Genomic DNA, 16779 nt, shown 5'->3' with positions numbered 1-16779 from the left:
AAATATGAGCGTGGAGCCTAGAAAGATTTAAGGTCTCAGAGATAGAGAACTGGCAGTCTTCAGCATGCGGTCAGAGCCAGAGGAGTGAATGAGATTGCCAAGAGTAAGCAAATGAAATAATTAAGAGGCTAAGGATGTACCCTGGGAAGCATCATCATAAGTGCTAAGGAAAAATAATGATCCATGGAGGATTGGATATGGAAACAAAGGAAAGAATTGAGTCCAGAAGAAACCCCAGGATTTGAGCTGGGAGACTGGCAAAGTTGTGGTTTCATTAGCAAAAATGAGTAAGTCAGGAAGAGAAAGGAGTTCAATGGTCAGTTTTAGACAAGTCAAAAAGTGTTTTCTTTCATTGTCAATAAACAATAAGACATGCTGCTTTATACTTAAATTATTTCCGTTTGTCAATTTTATATTTCTTAAAAGCTATCAGGTTATCACCAAATAATGTAGTATCATATATTTTAAAAAGGTCATTGGATTGGGAATCAGAAACCAACTGAGTTTGTTCTGGACCTACCATTCATTCAAATACGTATTGAACATTTCCTATATGCCATGTACTATGTTATCTGCTGGAGTTGCAATAATGCAATATCTCCCTTATAGAATAATAGGGAAAAGGCCGGGCGCAGTGGCTCAAGCCTGTAATCCCAGCACTTTGGGAGGCCGAGGGCGGATCACGAGGTCAGGAGATCGAGACCATCCTGACTAACACGGTGAAACCCCGTCTCTACTAAAAACTACAAAAAACTAGCCGGGCGAGGTGGCGGCGCCTGTAGTCCCAGCTACTCGGGAGGCTGAGGCAGGAGAATGGCGTGAACCCGGGAGGCGGAGCTTGCAGTAAGCTGAGATCCGGCCACAGCACTCCAGCCTGGGCGTCTCCAAAAAAAAAAAAAAAAAAAAAAAGAATATAGGGAAAACTGATTAATCGGTTACATGCAAAGAAATAGGTAAATACAAGTGTACTAAGTGCTTTTAAAAATCAGGTATCGGCCAGGCGCAGTGGTTTACGCCTGTAATCCCAGCACTTTGGGAAGCCTAGACCGGTGGATCACGAGGTCAGGAGATGGAGACCATCCTGGCTAACACGGTGAAACCCGTCTCTACTAAAAATACAAAAAAAAAAAAAAAAAAAATTAGCCGGGCGTGGTGGCGGGCGCCTATAGTCCCAGCTGCTCAGGAGGCTGAGGCAGGAGAATGACATGAACCCGGGAGGCGGTGCTTGCAGTGAGCGGAGATTGCGCCACTGCACTCCAGCCCGGGCGACAGAGTGAGACACCATCTCAAAAAAAAAACAAACAAAAAAGATCAGGTGTCAGCTATGTATGAATTCATAACATCCCAGGGACCTGACCTAACATGAGGGTCAGGGAAGGCTTTTTTTGTTTTTGTTTTTGTTTTGTTTTGTTTTGTTTTGTTTTGAGACGAAGTCTTGCTCTGTCACCAGGCTGGAGTGCAATGGCGCCATCTCAGCTCACTGCAACCTCCATCTACCAGGTTCAAGCGATTCTCCTGCCTCAGTCTCCCAAGTAACTGGGGCTACATGTGCACGCCACCATGCCCAGCTAATTTTTGTATTTTTAGTAGACGGGGTTTCACCATGTTGGCCAGTGTGGTCTCAATCTCTTGACCTCGTGATCCACCCGCCTCGGCCTCTCAAAGTGCTGAGATTACAGGCATGAGCCACTGCACCTGGCCCAAGGAAGGCATTTTTGAAGAAATAATAGTTGAGTTGAGATCTGATAAAAGAAGTAGGAGTAAATGGCGGGGTGGGGGAAGCAGTTTTCCAAGAAGAGAAGACAGGACATATAAAGGGCTGGTAATAGGAGGCAGTGTGTCCATTTTGAATTGGTAAAACAAGGGAAGAAGAGTGCATTGGAGAGGATAAACTCAAAGAGTCTTTGAGTCTGATGAGATGGGCAGAGCCCAGATTATGCAAGGTTTTGTAGTCTCTCTTCAAGTTCCTATCCTGAGAGCAGTGAGGTTTTAAAAGAGTTCAAATAGAGGGTTATCTGAAGAGACAGGCATTTAAATAAAAGAGAGAAAGAGAGAGAGAGGTGGTTGCGTTGTAGAGAACAGAATAGTGAAGAGCAAAATTGGTTGCAGAAACACTAAGTCAGAGGGCTGTTGCAGAGCCTGGACAAGAAATGATGGATGCTTGTACCCAGAGTGGGGGTGAAGAGGAAAAAAAGTAAAAAAGAAGAGGAGGCAAATTCAGCAGAACTCAATGGATTTGATTGAGGCGCTGGATTTAGGGAGACAAATGTGATCCTCAGGTTTCTTTCTGGCTTGTGCAACTGAGAGATGATCTTGCCATGCCATTCACCAAGATGGATCCATGGAAGAGCAAGCAGGCTTGTAGTGGTGGAAGTTCTTAAGCTCAGTTCAGTATATGTTGGGTTTGAGGTCCATTTGAGATACCCAAATGGAGGATCAAAAATAGGCCTTGACCTGGGCGCAGTGGCTCATGCCTGTAATCCCAGCACTTTCGGAGGCCGAGACGGGCAGATCACGAGGTCAGGAGATCGAGACCATCCTGGCTAACACGGTGAAACCCCGTCTCTACTAAAAATACAAAAAATTAGCCGGGCGTGGTGGCGGGCGCCTGTAGTCCCAGCTACTCGGGAGGCTGAGGCAGGAGAATGGTATGAACCCGGGAGGCGGAGCTTGCAGTGAGCCAAGATTGCCCCACTGAACTCCAGCCTGGGCGACAGAGCAAGGCTCTGTCTCAAAAAAAAAAAAAAATAGGCCTTGACACATAGATCTGAAGGAAAAGTCTAGGAAGGAGGTTAGCAATTTGGGAGTCATTGGAATATAGATGACTATTTAAGGCACTGGTGTACACAGGACTTTAGGGATGCAGCATGAGATAAGGAGAGGGACTCAAATTGAGTCTTTAGAAGGAACTGAAGCATTTAATGTCCAGGTAGGGAAGGATAACATGACAAATGAGAATGAGAACATGTAGAAAAGCAAGAGAGTTAAGTAAAAGGAGAGTGTTCCAAGACAAGAAGGTGGGAAGGAGTGATCAGCAAACTCCACACCTTTGGGCAATGCCCATAATCCCTTTATTTATCTGTTAAACTAAGAAATAATCACTGCATATCTGAATATTGTTATAGTAACCAAATCTAATGTTTGAGGAAATGTTGAAATCTGTAAGTTGTTTTATTATGTAATTACTCTCAGTTCTTGGGTTTTATTTTGTTTTCAAACACTGGGATCATTCACACCCTTATCTTACTCTTCCAGGCATCTTAGAACAAGCGCCAACAATGTATGAATTTGAAAGTGAAAATGTTCCCAATTCTTTTTGCATAATTGCATGGAAAGTAATTCCACTCAGAACCTGGAACATCTCTCCCACTTGGTTTTCTCCTTTTCCTTTTCCTAAGAACCTAGAAATCCCCAGAAAGTACTTTGTGTCCTGTGAGTATAGGCTGGAGCACTTCAATTCTAGAAATAAACCTAGTAGGTAAACAGCTTCCTGTGATTAAATGGCTAGCTGTGGAGTGGAAGAAGCCTATGGTATTCAGGGAACACTACTGGTACATTCTCCATTCATCGTGGTATAATTAGGAACACGTCACAAGCTCTCCCCACTTTGACTTTTGGAGTGGTTATTAGTTGGTGTTCAGGAAGAGGGAAGGCCAAATGAGAGTGGACCCCCTCCCCACACAACTTGTCTATCCAGAGCCCTGGCACAGTAACTGTTCCTTAACCTCACTGCTGACTGAGAGTAGAGCTAGCTAGCACCAAACCCTCTCTTCCTCTAGGTCAGATGCTGGGCTTGTGACAACAGTTCCAACCACAAGCTGACTACTATATACAAATGATTCATTTCCAGCCTTCTGCTTTCCTTTAAAGAGTCAGCTGTCATGTGCCGCCTATGACTCACTCAAGCTCCTTTGCCCCAGGGAAATAAGCACTCTAAAGATTCCTGAGTTCCAGGCCCCTCCTAAGCCAAAAGAGTCACGTTGTTTTTATGATGATACAGCACAGAAGCATCCTGGCTAATTCCCATGTGTTGTCCTGCCAGTAAAAGCACCATCATTTCTAAGCACAAGAAGTGAGAGAAGGCAATTTGTGTTGCTTTGTTTATGCAGGACAACCCTTAAGCCAGTTGTGGCATGCAAAATATTGAAGAGCGAATGTGTATTTCCGTAGTGGTTCAGAAAGTGAGAGGCGGCCATATACACCCAATGGTTCTAATTCCATATTATGCTTGTGAGGCAGTGCAGAGACTTTCAGAAACTTCAGGAAGTGATCCTGAATTCTTCACACTCTATAAACTGAGGCTTACCCTAATGAAACTCCACGAAAGACATTGATCTTATGCTCATTTCAAATTGTCCATGTTTTCTAAACTATAGTTTTTCCTGTCAGCTGTATATCAGACAAAAAAAATAAAATAAAAATCTGTTAGTTTGAAATGAGGATTTCATGTGAGAAGGAAGTTTTGGTGGTCACATTTTTATCATCTCGTTTTCTGAGATCCTCCTCACCCGTGTCCCTTATGTTCCAGAATCGGGTCAGCTGTCATTAGCTTTTGCCAAATGTTCATACTGTTGAGGCCACAGACGGATGAATCACCTATTGCTTAACTGAATTAAGCTAAAATGTGTCACTGGCAGCATCCTTATTACAAAATCATGCCCTGATACCACTTCTGTCAGTATGTTTTGCTTTTAAATGTATTATTGATATTCATCAATCAAATGAGCAAGGGCGAGAAATCTTTTGGACTTCTGTAGGAGCTGTGTTATGTTACTTTACATAAACAAAAAGTAATTATGTTAACTAAATATGAATTCTAACCCATATAGTGATTTTTTAATATTATAGACCTTGACATTGTTGGTAACCATATTATGGACTAACTTAATCACGTTTTATAGGATAGTTTATTACTTGTATTTGTTATGATATAGTCTCATATAGAGTCTCAATGAAGTAAAATTTGATTTATAGAAAACTTATTTTTAAATACTGTCATCACCTAGGTAACCTGAAGTTTCAGAGTGAAAGTAAGCATTTAAGTTTGTGATTACAATCTGTTTAATGAATATCAGATTCATAAAAAGTGCAAACTGGTTTCTTTACTCAATAAAGAACAAAACCAGAGGTCAGCTTTTTTCGTGATCAATAGCGGCCTCACTACCTCAGTAAGATAAGATGGGAGGTAACATTTTGTGATTCCCAGTCTATCGTCAGTGATTTTAAGGGACTATCACAATATTCTTAAAATCCAGTAAAATTTGATTTCTAAAATATGTCATGCAGTAATTTTATAAGTAAGAGAACAGTGTTCTGAAATAAAGAAAGGTTATTATTAGTCTCAATTGATTAAATTCACAAACATTGAGCATCTATTCCATAAAAGACATTGAACAAAGCTTTTTAGGCTATACAAGAAAATAAAATGTTCTTTGCCCTCGGGGAGCTTTTAAGTTAACGAAGAAGACACATTACACAGTACAGAAAGTTTAATAACAATTTAAAACAAGTAATAATGTGTTTTAAACTAAAGAAGGTATCAAGAGATAGCATATGCATAATTGCCAGGTGAGTAATACAGATTCTGCAGGCTTTTGAAAAAGAGAAAGAACACTTGAGACAGATGTCAGCAGAAACAAATTCACTGAATAGATAGGATTTGAGCCAAACCAACTATTAATAATTTCACCAATTACAGGCTAGGAATAGAAACAAGTCATGATTGGTGTTGGGTTTGACAGCTATACCTGGAGGCTTTCATCTGATTATCTGCCTACATCTACAGTATTGATTCATATGTCACTTCTTCAATTTGTAGTTTACTAAAGGCCATTCGTCTAAATACAAAGGCCAAAGTGTCAGCATCCTCTTGTAGAGTCAGTCAAGCAGAATAGTGAGAAAATGCAAATAATTATGTAAAGTTCAATATCTCTATGCAAGATATCATCTTTACTCTGAAGATAGACCTATATTGTTAGAATGATACTTTTTGAGATTGTTTTTAATAACATTTGTTAACTATGGAGAGAAATATGTTTACTAATCCAATCAAGTTGTTTAAGGTTGTAAAAACTAATTTTAAAAAACATAACCTTGACCTTTCAGGTGACTGTTGTTTTCAAACAAATGGAAAATAGCAGTGCTTTCCAACATGAATGTACTCAGAGGTCACCTGAGAGTCATGTTAAAATGCAGATTCTGGCTGGGCACAGTGACTCACACCCATAATCCCAGCACTTTGGGAGGCAGAGGTGGGAGGATCACTTCAGCCCAGGAGTTCAAGGCTGTAGGGAGCCATGATCACGCTACTGCACTCCAGCCTGGGTGACAGAGTGAGACCCTGTCTCAAAAAATAAAAGTGAAAAAGAATGTTTTATATGACTTTTGTCTTTTATTCTCACCCAACTCTTTATTTTTGCCTTTAGCACGAAAGCAAGAGATTATCAAAGTCACTGAACAACTGATCGAAGCTATCAACAACGGGGACTTTGAAGCCTACACGTGAGTAGCAGATGTTTACTTTGCTTTCATGCATATGGTAAATATATTTGTTATATGAATGCATTCTTCAATATATCTAAATTTGCATATATTTAACTCCAGATTTGATATGTCAATAATAGTTTTATTTCATGGTATAAATGACTAAGTGCCCCTAGGAGAGAAAAATTTATTTAAGATTTCAGAGGCCAGGCACAGTGGCTCACACCTGTAATCCTAGCACTTTGGGAGGCCAAGGTCAGAGGATTGCTTGAGGCCAAGAGTTCGAGACCCACCTGGGTGACAGAACAAGACCCCATTTCCACAAAAAGTTTGAAAATTAGTCAGGCATAGTGGGGCACACCTGTAGTCCCACATACTTAGAAGGCTGAGGCAAGAGGATCACCTAAGCCCAGGAGGTCAAGGCTGCAATGAGCCATGATCACGTCACTGCACTCCAGCCTGAGTGACAGAATGAGACCCTGTCTCAAAAAAAAAAAAAAGAAAGAAAAGAAAAAAAGATTTCACAGAGAGAAGACTTGACTTCTGATCCAGTGATTGGAGATTTCTTTGTAAATACGCAGATGTATAACCACCCCCGTATCACACACACACAAGTCCAGATGAGTAAAGGGCAATCCAGGCAGAGCAATTCATGTGAGCAAAAACACACGCAAAAAAGGAAAGCACATAAAATGTGCATTTCAGCTTAAGAAATGTTTTCCCTTGCAGTTCTGCAGAGGTTCTGGGGCAGAGAAAGAGATTAGGAGGTGACATGAGGCAGCCTTCTCTCTTCAGCCAGTACAGTTCAACTTTATCTCCATCTCTTTTATATGTTTATATCTTAAGGAAAACTTCACTTGAGGAATGGGTTCCAATGCTTATTTAAAGTTTATAAACTCCTGGATCATAGGAACTATGAAGGAAATTACTTCGCTGAAGTAAAAATAAAGCATTCAATTTAAACAGGGCCTGCTCCTTACACCATGCAACTCGTGAGTTCCACTCCAGTGAAAGACTTAAATGTAAAACAGAGATTGAATCTGATCTCTGGCTAGAAGAGATCCAAAAGATCTCTGGCTAGAAGAGATCCAAAAGATCCAAAAGCTGAAGATAAAATCATAAGTGAGAACATAATATGATTATACCTAAATAGGTAACATGTGTATACTTTAATTAAAAAGCCAAGAATAAAAGTAAGAGGCAAACAAACTTAGAAAAACATTTTCAAAACATATGTCAAAAGTTAATTTTTTATATTACGTGAATATGATTGAAAAGTAGAAAAATAGGTAAAGAACATGAACTGACTATTATCAGAGGAGGAAATATAAATGATAAGTAAACTAATAAAGGCATGTTTATGTTTACTAATTAAGTATATGCAAACTTGAATGCAAGAGCCTCTTCTGCCTATAAAATCAGCAGACATATAAACTCTGCTGACAGCCACCAAGGTGCAGATACTGCAGGACAGTGGTGACTTTCCTATACAATGGAATAAAACACAATTGGGTGCAAACTTTCAGGATGGCAGTAGTGGCAGAGATGAGGGGATTATTAATATATTTTGTTATATAATCTGTTATTATATACCTGAAAACTTTTATAAAGGCTTACTTTACTGTAATACTATAATTCTATTTATAAGAATTTAACATGAGTATAAATTTTTTATGTAAAACATGAGCAAAAATTTGTGAACAAAGATATATACTGAAGCAGTACAGTTCCCATTAAGTCATCTTTGGTACAATGGTTATGTTGAGTTTCCAGCAACCTGGAAAAATATTTATGATGTTTTTACTGAAAATTAAGCAGGACATAAAAGAGTATGTACATAATTATTAAAACTACAAAAGTAAAAAGTATTAAAAGTGCCAGGCATGGTGGCTCACACCTGTAATCCCAGCACTTCGGGAGGCCAAGGTGGGCAGATCACCTGAGGTCGGTAGTTCAAGACTAGCCTGACCAGCATGGAGAAACCCTGTCTCTACTAAAAATACAAAATTAACCAGGTGTGGTGGCCCATGACTGTAATCCCAGCTACTCAGGAGGCTGAGGCAGGAAAATCACTTGAACCTGGGAGGCAGAGGTTGCAATGAGCTGAGATCGTACCATTGCAGTCCAGCCTGGGCAAGAAGAGCGAAACTCCATCTCAAAAATAAATAAATAAATAAAAAGTATTAAAAGTGGAATTAAATATGCCAAATTAGATTTTAAAAAGAAAAAATGAAGTTGCCTCTGAGAGGTAAAATTACGTGTGAATTTTTTTCCTGCCTTTTTATAAAAGTAAGCAAGTATTACTTTTATCATTAGTTATAAATAAACACCAAATATAAAATATGGAAGAGATTAGCTAAATGTAAGAATGAAACTATATCAGGAGCTTCTTCTTATAAATTAAATGTGTGTGCATATATGTATAAACACATGCATATACATGTGTATGAGTGTATCAATTCGTTATTATGACCTAATAAGGCATACTTGAAATAAAAGATATAGTAAAAATTGGAGTTAAAAAGAACAGTCTGTTTTCAGAGACAACAGTTCCCTATTAAACAACTGTTTATAGCTGTGCCATAGAACCTGCTTTTTAAAAATTCTTGTTGCTGTTATATCCTTGTTAGATACATATGATTATTTGAAGAATAAGAATATTCTCTTTTTAAAAAATCTTTTTTTTGCAATTGCATTTCCTTGTGGAATGATAAAAAGTTGTGTTTGTTGTTGTCAAAAAGAAAAAAAGAAGTTGCCTCTGAGAGGTAAAATTGTGTATGAATTTTTTTCCTGCTTCTTTTCTATTCTTTCTCAATTTATAAACAGATACTACTATTATATAGGGAGCAATTGTAGCCAGGCAAAAGTGTATGTTTCCTATATTCTCAGACAGTTTAAAATAGGATATTTTAAATAATGCTAAACCTTGGGAACACATCAGTTCACTAATATCTTTGCCTGTGGAGACCTATAATCTGGCCTGATTTTGTACTTTCCAGCCAGAGCTAATCCAAGAGGGCTGCCATTAGAGAGCTTTTGGGATGGTAGAATGTACTGGTGTATCCCTGTCAGCTGGTCCTTAGAACACCTGTTCAGATCACACACACCCACATGTCAAATGGCAGCTTTGTGGATCTTTTATTAATCCAAAGCCTTTTATAGGGTAGATGGATGATTAGATAGATAGATAGATAGATAGATAGATAGGAACATTTCCAAATATATTGACTCTTTTCATGGTTGGGTAAGAAGATCCACCATGGCCCTGTGATTCCCAGATTATGTTAGTACTGATGTAAGGCAGTAAGAAATTTTGGTTCACTGATAATGACAACCAAAAACCATATTTATAGAGGAAGTAATAGCCCCTGGCAGAATAAATTCTTGTTACCATAGGAACACTGTTCTTCCCATTTTGCTTCTTAGAAAGAGACTATATATATTTGATTTTAAGCTTAGAAACGCCTACCCAGCAGGCAGTCTGAAGTGAAGGTTGTAATCCTTGCCCCCGCCATGTTTAAGGCACAAAGGATATCCACTGTGGTTTCTACTTTTTAAAAGTATTCTTTAAATAATACCGGTTCCACGTTCTATAAACAGTACTGCACTTTGAGGAAGTACAGTGAGATAGACTTTTGAAATTTGTATTTCTGTTAAACATTTAAAAAAATTTGCCACCCCCAAAGGGGAATTTCTCTATGAAATTAGATGTGGCCCCATCCACTGTATTACCCTTTGGGGCAAATTAATAAACAGTCCAAAATCCTTTGATTTGTACTCCATTTGATCTACCTTGTGAACTCCCACTTGTTCTTCAAATCCAGATCTTGTCACCTTCTCTGAGAAGCCTACCCTGATCACCATAGGCCCAAAGGAAATATTTTCCTGTCTACATTTCCAGGGGCCTTACACACATAACACAGTGACCTTGCTTTCCATATCAAGCAACCAGTCATCATTCCCCAAGCGTACTCTGCATTTTCACAGCAGCAGACCATTGCACTTGCTGTCCTCCTCCTGCCCACCACCTCCCACATACCTGGAAAACTCTTACTTATTCTTCAAAGCCCAGCTCACATTTTCTTCCTCTCTTAAACCTTTCCTGTTCACTGTCTATTAGTAATCTGTTTTTTGAGCACTTCACATTTTCATCTATTCTGGTATTGATTATTGTATTATAATTGCTTGTTTTGAAGAATATCTGCCACATAGTTGATGTTTAGCAATTCTTTACTGAATACATAAATTTCTCCAAAGAAAGCTCATTGGTTTTTTCCAAATATTTAAAATTGCACACCCCTTTATTGAATCATACTTCTAGGATTAAGAAAGAAAACCAGTATGAGCATTTGAACCTCCTATTGATTTCATTTTAACAATAAAATAAACTTAAACACAATAATAAGATGTAAGTCTCGTGGACATTGCCAGGAAGTGTAGGGTGTGATACTGTCTTTCAAGTCAACTGTCATATACATGTTTGACATGAATGTAGAAGATGTGGTCCAACAAAAATTATTCCAGGGCTAAGCGTGGTACCGGGCTTACCCCTGTAATCCTATACTTTGGGAGGTCAGGTGGGAGGATCACTTGTGCCTAGGAGTTAGAGACCAGCCTAGGCAACATAAGGAAACCCCATCTCTGCTAGAAATAAAAATTAAAAAATTAACCCAGTGTGGTACTACACGTCAATACTCCCAGCTACTAGGGAGGCTGAGGCAGGAGGGTTGCTTGAGTCTGGAAGGTTGAGGCTGCAGTGAGCCATTATTGCACCACTACACTCCAGCCTGGGCAACAGAGCAAGACTCTCTCTCAAAAATAATAATAATTATTATTATTATTCCAGAAGTATTTAATTTCAGATTCAAAGATAGTTTTATAGGATTTGGAGAGTGTCTTAAACTTGGACAAAAGGACTTGGAGAGCATTTTTAAAAAATAGTAAACCTCGGCCGGGCGCGGTGGCTCAAGCCTGTAATCCCAGCACTTTGGGAGGCCGAGACGGGTGGATCACGAGGTCAGGAGATCGAGACCATCCTGGCTAACACGGTGAAACCCCGTCTCTACTAAAAAATACAAAAAACTAGCCGGGCGAGGTGGCGGGCGCCTGTAGTCCCAGCTACTCGGGAGGCTGAGGGAGGAGAATGGCGTAAACCCGGGAGGCGGAGCTTGCAGTGAGCTGAGATCCGGCCACTGCACTTCAGCCTGGGCGTCAGAGCGAGACTCCCTCTCAAAAAAAAAAATAATAATAATAATAATAATAAACCTCAATCAAGAGTTAGAAAAACTGGAAAATTCACCTTAAAAATAAAAAAGTAGAAATTGTAAAAGGGGGCTTCCTAAAATATTGTATATTATCATCTGCTTGAACTGGATAAATTAGTTTGTTCCTATCAGAGTTCTCTGCAAAATGTCTTTTCAGAGTCTGCTCCTCAACCCACCTTGCCAAGGTTTTTGATAGAACATTTTTATTTCATTGTTTTTAGAGACTCTTTCCTTCAGCGACTAATAAATCAGAATGTTTACACATGAAACAACAAAACACATTAAGCACCTATTAATTGGTTATTTTCTTTATTTTTCTTTTACAGAAAAATCTGTGACCCAGGCCTTACTGCTTTTGAACCTGAAGCTCTGGGTAATTTAGTGGAAGGGATGGATTTTCACCGATTCTACTTCGAAAATGGTACATTTATTCCTAATTTAATAACATGCCCTTTTTAAATGTCTCTGAATTTTTCCCAAATTTGCAGATACTTTGGCTCTTTTCTACAATGAGAGTTTTCACCTTCATCCAGCGTTTGAAACATATAATTATTTTGTATTCAAAATTGAAAAAAAAAGTATGTCAGGCTTGGCTTACAGTTTTGGTGTGTTTTAAAAAATATCTTTGTATAAAAATTAATGTTGGCTGGGCACCGTGGCTCATGCCTGTAATCCCAGCACTTTGGGGGCCAAGGCGGGTGGATCACTTGAGGTCAGGAGTTCGAGACCAGCCTGACCAACAGAGTAAAACCTCATCTCCACTAAAAATACAAAATTAGCTGGGCATGGTGGCGCACACCTGTAATCCCAGCTACTTGGAAGGCTGAGGTATGAGAATTGCTTGAACCCGGGAGGCAGAGGTTGCAGTGAGCCAAGATCGTAAGCCTGGGCAACAAGAGTGAAACTCCATCTCAAAAAAAAAAAAAAGTAATGTTGATTGAATACACTTCAAGCAAGTTCCAGTTAATGGATAATATAGGCTATAAATCAGTTACAAAAAATGTTATTTCACGTTTTCATAAAACTATCTATAAAAAAATTAGGCAGGCACAGTGGCTCATGCCTGTAGTCCCAACACTTTAGGAGACTGAGGTGGGAGGATAGCTTGAGGCCAGAAACTCAAAACCAGTATGAGCAACATAGTGAGACCCCATCTCTACAAAGAATACAAAAATTAACCAGGCATGATGACAAGCACCTGTAGTCCCAGCTACTTGGGAAGCTGAGATGGGAGATCACTTCGAGACCAGGAGATTGAGGCTGCAGTGAGCTTTGATCATACCACTGGATTCCTGCCTGGGTGACAGAATGAGATCCTGTCTCAAATTTTAAAAATAAGAAAAGGAAAAAATAGGAGGAAAAAATTTTTTAAAACCACACCATGCCAAAATATTCAACATAGAAGAGTGCTTTCAAGCATATGTGATGCTTATTTTCAAAGTAAAATGAAAATCAAGTTAAGTAATCAGATAAATCTTTCAATTCAAGTTTTAAGAATTGTGGTAGTTTCAGAGGAAACCGCCACTTTTCAAAGAAGGTGACAAAAGAAGTTCTTCCTGCAGAAATCCTTCAGGTCATCAAGAAAAATGTAAACCAGGATTTCCCTTTATCCTTCTCTTTTTCCTTACACCTAATGACACTAGACATTATGCTGTGTTTGCATATTGCATTAAGTGAATGTACTATTTTTGCAGAGATCTTATTGAATTAAAGAAGAAATGTATTATAGGAATAATTGGGATAATCACATCACTTTCAGTAATTATAAGCTTTGATAAGAATGTCTGCTTTGGCATGGATTTTCGAAGTAAGATGTGTTGAATGAGTTACTTTTTCTTATATGCATTAGGCATTTACAAACAAATAAACAAAAAGAACTATTTGATAAATTCTCTCTAACAAAGTTTCAGTAAATGTTATCATATTCCCTATATTCCAGTGTTCTGATAGCATCTCATGTTTCCTCCAATTAACTCTCTATTGACATCGTCTGATCCCTAATGAAAGAATTAACCCATTAATATTTTAACCTATTTCAGCATAACACTATACATCATGTTCCATAAATGTAATTCCTTCATAATGGGGTATTCAGGTGACTATAATAGTATTTTATATAATTTGAATAGATGTTTTCTGAGAATGGAAAGCATGTTTGGATAACAGCTAAAAACAATTCAACGTTTTCTACTGATCTAAGAAAGGAACAGCATCAGTAAGTGATGTGCCCTAATCTTCCTCATATGTCTTGGTGATTGAATAATTAGAATTGGTAGCTACTGGTAAAACACCAGAGTCTGAAGCATAGTGAGGGCTACTCAGGCAAGGGAAAGAGCTAGAAGATCAGAATCAGGCTGTGTGCCAACACCACGTTTTGAATGTTTATCAAATGATCACAGTGGACTATCATGGAATAGACTCTAGTATGTGGAGGACTCAGAGGATGGGATGAGAAACAAGTTCATAGGCTTGTTCAAAGGCTACCGCCAGCCTTATTTTGGAGACGGTGATATCCATACCTGAAACTTGATATATTGCCCTTCTCCCACGTACTTCACCAACTAACAAAAACAAACACCGCCACAAGATCCCTGGTCAACTCTCCCAGCAGTTCATTCCTGGAAAAGACAGGAACTGCTTGGCACACCTGGGCCAGGCCTTCTTCACCTCTGTTCATATTGTGATTTCTGTTTCTAACTACTTTCCTTCGTAAATAATCTCTCCAGCTGTCTCACCCAATCAGAATTTCCAGAGGAGCATATAAATGCCTGTGAAGGAAACCAGATAAAAGAAAGACTGCATCCACTTTTGTTCTTTCCTTGCTTTGTACAGTGCCCAGTACCAGATTAGTATAAATAGTAGATTAATTAACTAATTAATTACTGACTGAATAAATGGCATTTCATGTATTGGTCCTAACTGATGTTATTACTGGTTTTAGTTTCCTTTACATAGAAACTAAATTTTGCTTTTCTTGTTTTTCTCTTTCAGCTTTGTCCAAAAGCAATAAACCAATCCACACTATTATTCTAAACCCTCATGTACATCTGGTAGGGGATGATGCCGCCTGCATAGCGTATATTAGGCTCACACAGTACATGGATGGCAGTGGAATGCCAAAGACAATGCAGTCAGAAGAGACTCGTGTGTGGCACCGTCGGGATGGAAAGTGGCAGAATGTTCATTTTCATCGCTCGGGGTCACCAACAGTACCCATCAAGTAAATATTCCCAGGCTGTCAGCTTCTTTGTTAATACACCCATGGTCAGCTTCTTCTACTTATTCCATTGTTAATAGTGTGGTGTATGTTATTTAATGCTGGTAGTTGGTTACACTGATGAAAATAAATGCCTTCATGGGAAAGGTTTATGATTCTCTGGAAAGATCAATCAGATCAGCCATTTGTGGGTTGAAACTTGCTATAGAGCAGTATACAGTAGGTTTGCATAGGACTAGAGACTACCTTATCAAAATCTCACAGGGTTAAATCTAGGGGATTTGTATAATAAGGCAAAATATTTGTGACTTCATTTTCTCAATTGACAGAAGGGGATATCAGAGGAAAGCATAGGGTGGAGTTTCTAAAACGGCCAATACATTATCAGGAGTTTCATTTCATGGATGATCCCCTAAAGCTCAGTTACAGAGACCGCATTTAAAAGGCCGTTGTCAGGTAGTGCAATGTCGTTCTCACCTCACCACTCTACCTCAGATATCGTTTGCTTTTCCAGTCGCGATTAGGCACATATTTATTGTGAATCTCCTAGGTGCTTAACCAGTGCCAGATTCAACACAAGGTAAAAGATATTGCTTTCAAGGAACATGTATTCTCGTTTAGTCAATCATTGATTCTAAAGAAAAAAATGATATAATAAACTTTATCATCAACTTCAGAATACAGTAAAATTAATGAACAGTGGAAACTGTTTATAACAGTTTGGAAGTACACTTTTGTATAAGATAGAATTTTGGACAAAATCTTAAATGATAAGTAGAATTTAGAGACATAGAAAGATAGAAAAAACAAAGGAGAATAGTCCAAGCTAAAGGAGCATCATGAAGAAAAGTACAATATCAGGATTTAGTTTAATATGATAGAACATTATTGGTAAGGAATGCCGGTTACAACTAGAGTAAAGAGGAATAATTGAAAACAGGTTTATTAGTAAAGTGGAGTGATATGAAAACAAGAAGAGTTTAAACTCAGTGTAGAAGTTTGGTCCACTGTTGATCTCTTTCCGAATTATCTCACCAGGATCACCTGTTAATATTTGGGATTTGGAATGGGGATTCATACAAACAGCCATTCAACTCACTCCAGAGAATCCATCATGATTTCTTAGTTTGATAACATACCACAGTGGTTTTCAAAGGCCTTCTGTATAGACTTAATACTTATATATCACTGTTGGATTTGTAAAAAGTGGGTCAACAGGGACAAAAAAAACCAAACCAAACAATAGGCTGAAATTTATTCTCAAAACCATAGCTATGTAATTAAGAGAAAAACACAAGAGGAATATGAAGATAATGAAGACACCTGTTTTTGTGTGTTTTTTACACCAAAGAGATACAGCACAAATCACCAGTTAATATAGAAGGGGTTACATTCATACAGTACCAGAGGGTTAGGTATTTTTGCAATTCCCTGAAGTGTTTATGGGATGAAGCCTATTCAAGAAAACTTCATTTTATGCCAGGTGGCTTAAATGGGGCTTCTCTTAATAGGCCACCCTGTATTCCAAATGGGAAAGAAAACTTCTCAGGAGGCACCTCTTTGTGGCAAAACATCTAAGGCCTGAAAATCATTCACATATGGGTCTTGTAAGTAACATCCTGCTCCGTGATACTTTGTGATTGGAGCTGAATGAAAAGCTGCATGGCTGTTTTCCTTCCTTTTGAGGATATCTTTTCTTGCATAATAATCAATGAAAACCATACAAGGTCTTTGAAAATTCATAGCAATTTTGCATGAGCTTTTGAATCTAACATTCAGCCCTGTTTGGTAGCATAATCCTTATTTTAAAGGTAA

At 38.6% G+C, this 16779-nt stretch overlaps 1 protein-coding gene across 33 annotated transcripts in view; it reads left to right on the top strand.

Moving 5' to 3' along the window:
* CAMK2D (calcium/calmodulin dependent protein kinase II delta) overlaps positions 1-16779 on the top strand; it is a 322125-nt gene that overhangs the window by 300867 nt on the left and 4479 nt on the right. For 13 of the 33 annotated variants that reach the window (XM_033215084.1, XM_033215075.1, XM_033215078.1 and 10 more), the window contains 4 exons: positions 6426-6501; positions 12074-12168; positions 14739-14967; positions 16476-16571. In XM_033215084.1, coding sequence (XP_033070975.1) covers positions 6426-6501; positions 12074-12168; positions 14739-14967; positions 16476-16542 — 467 coding nt within the window. In that variant the 3' untranslated portion in view covers positions 16543-16571. Of the gene's footprint in view, positions 1-6425; positions 6502-12073; positions 12169-14738; positions 15012-16475; positions 16572-16779 lie in introns of those variants that run through there. The other 20 variants (XM_033215091.1, XM_033215087.1, XM_033215076.1 and 17 more) reach the window with 3 other exon arrangements.

This window comes from Trachypithecus francoisi, unplaced genomic scaffold (genome assembly GCF_009764315.1).
Source record: "Trachypithecus francoisi isolate TF-2019V2 unplaced genomic scaffold, Tfra_2.0 Lachesis_group1, whole genome shotgun sequence".
Taxonomy (NCBI): Eukaryota; Metazoa; Chordata; class Mammalia; order Primates; family Cercopithecidae; genus Trachypithecus; species Trachypithecus francoisi.
The sequence above is the reverse complement of the archived record's forward strand: the minus strand, read 5'-3'. Positions and strand labels throughout refer to the sequence as shown.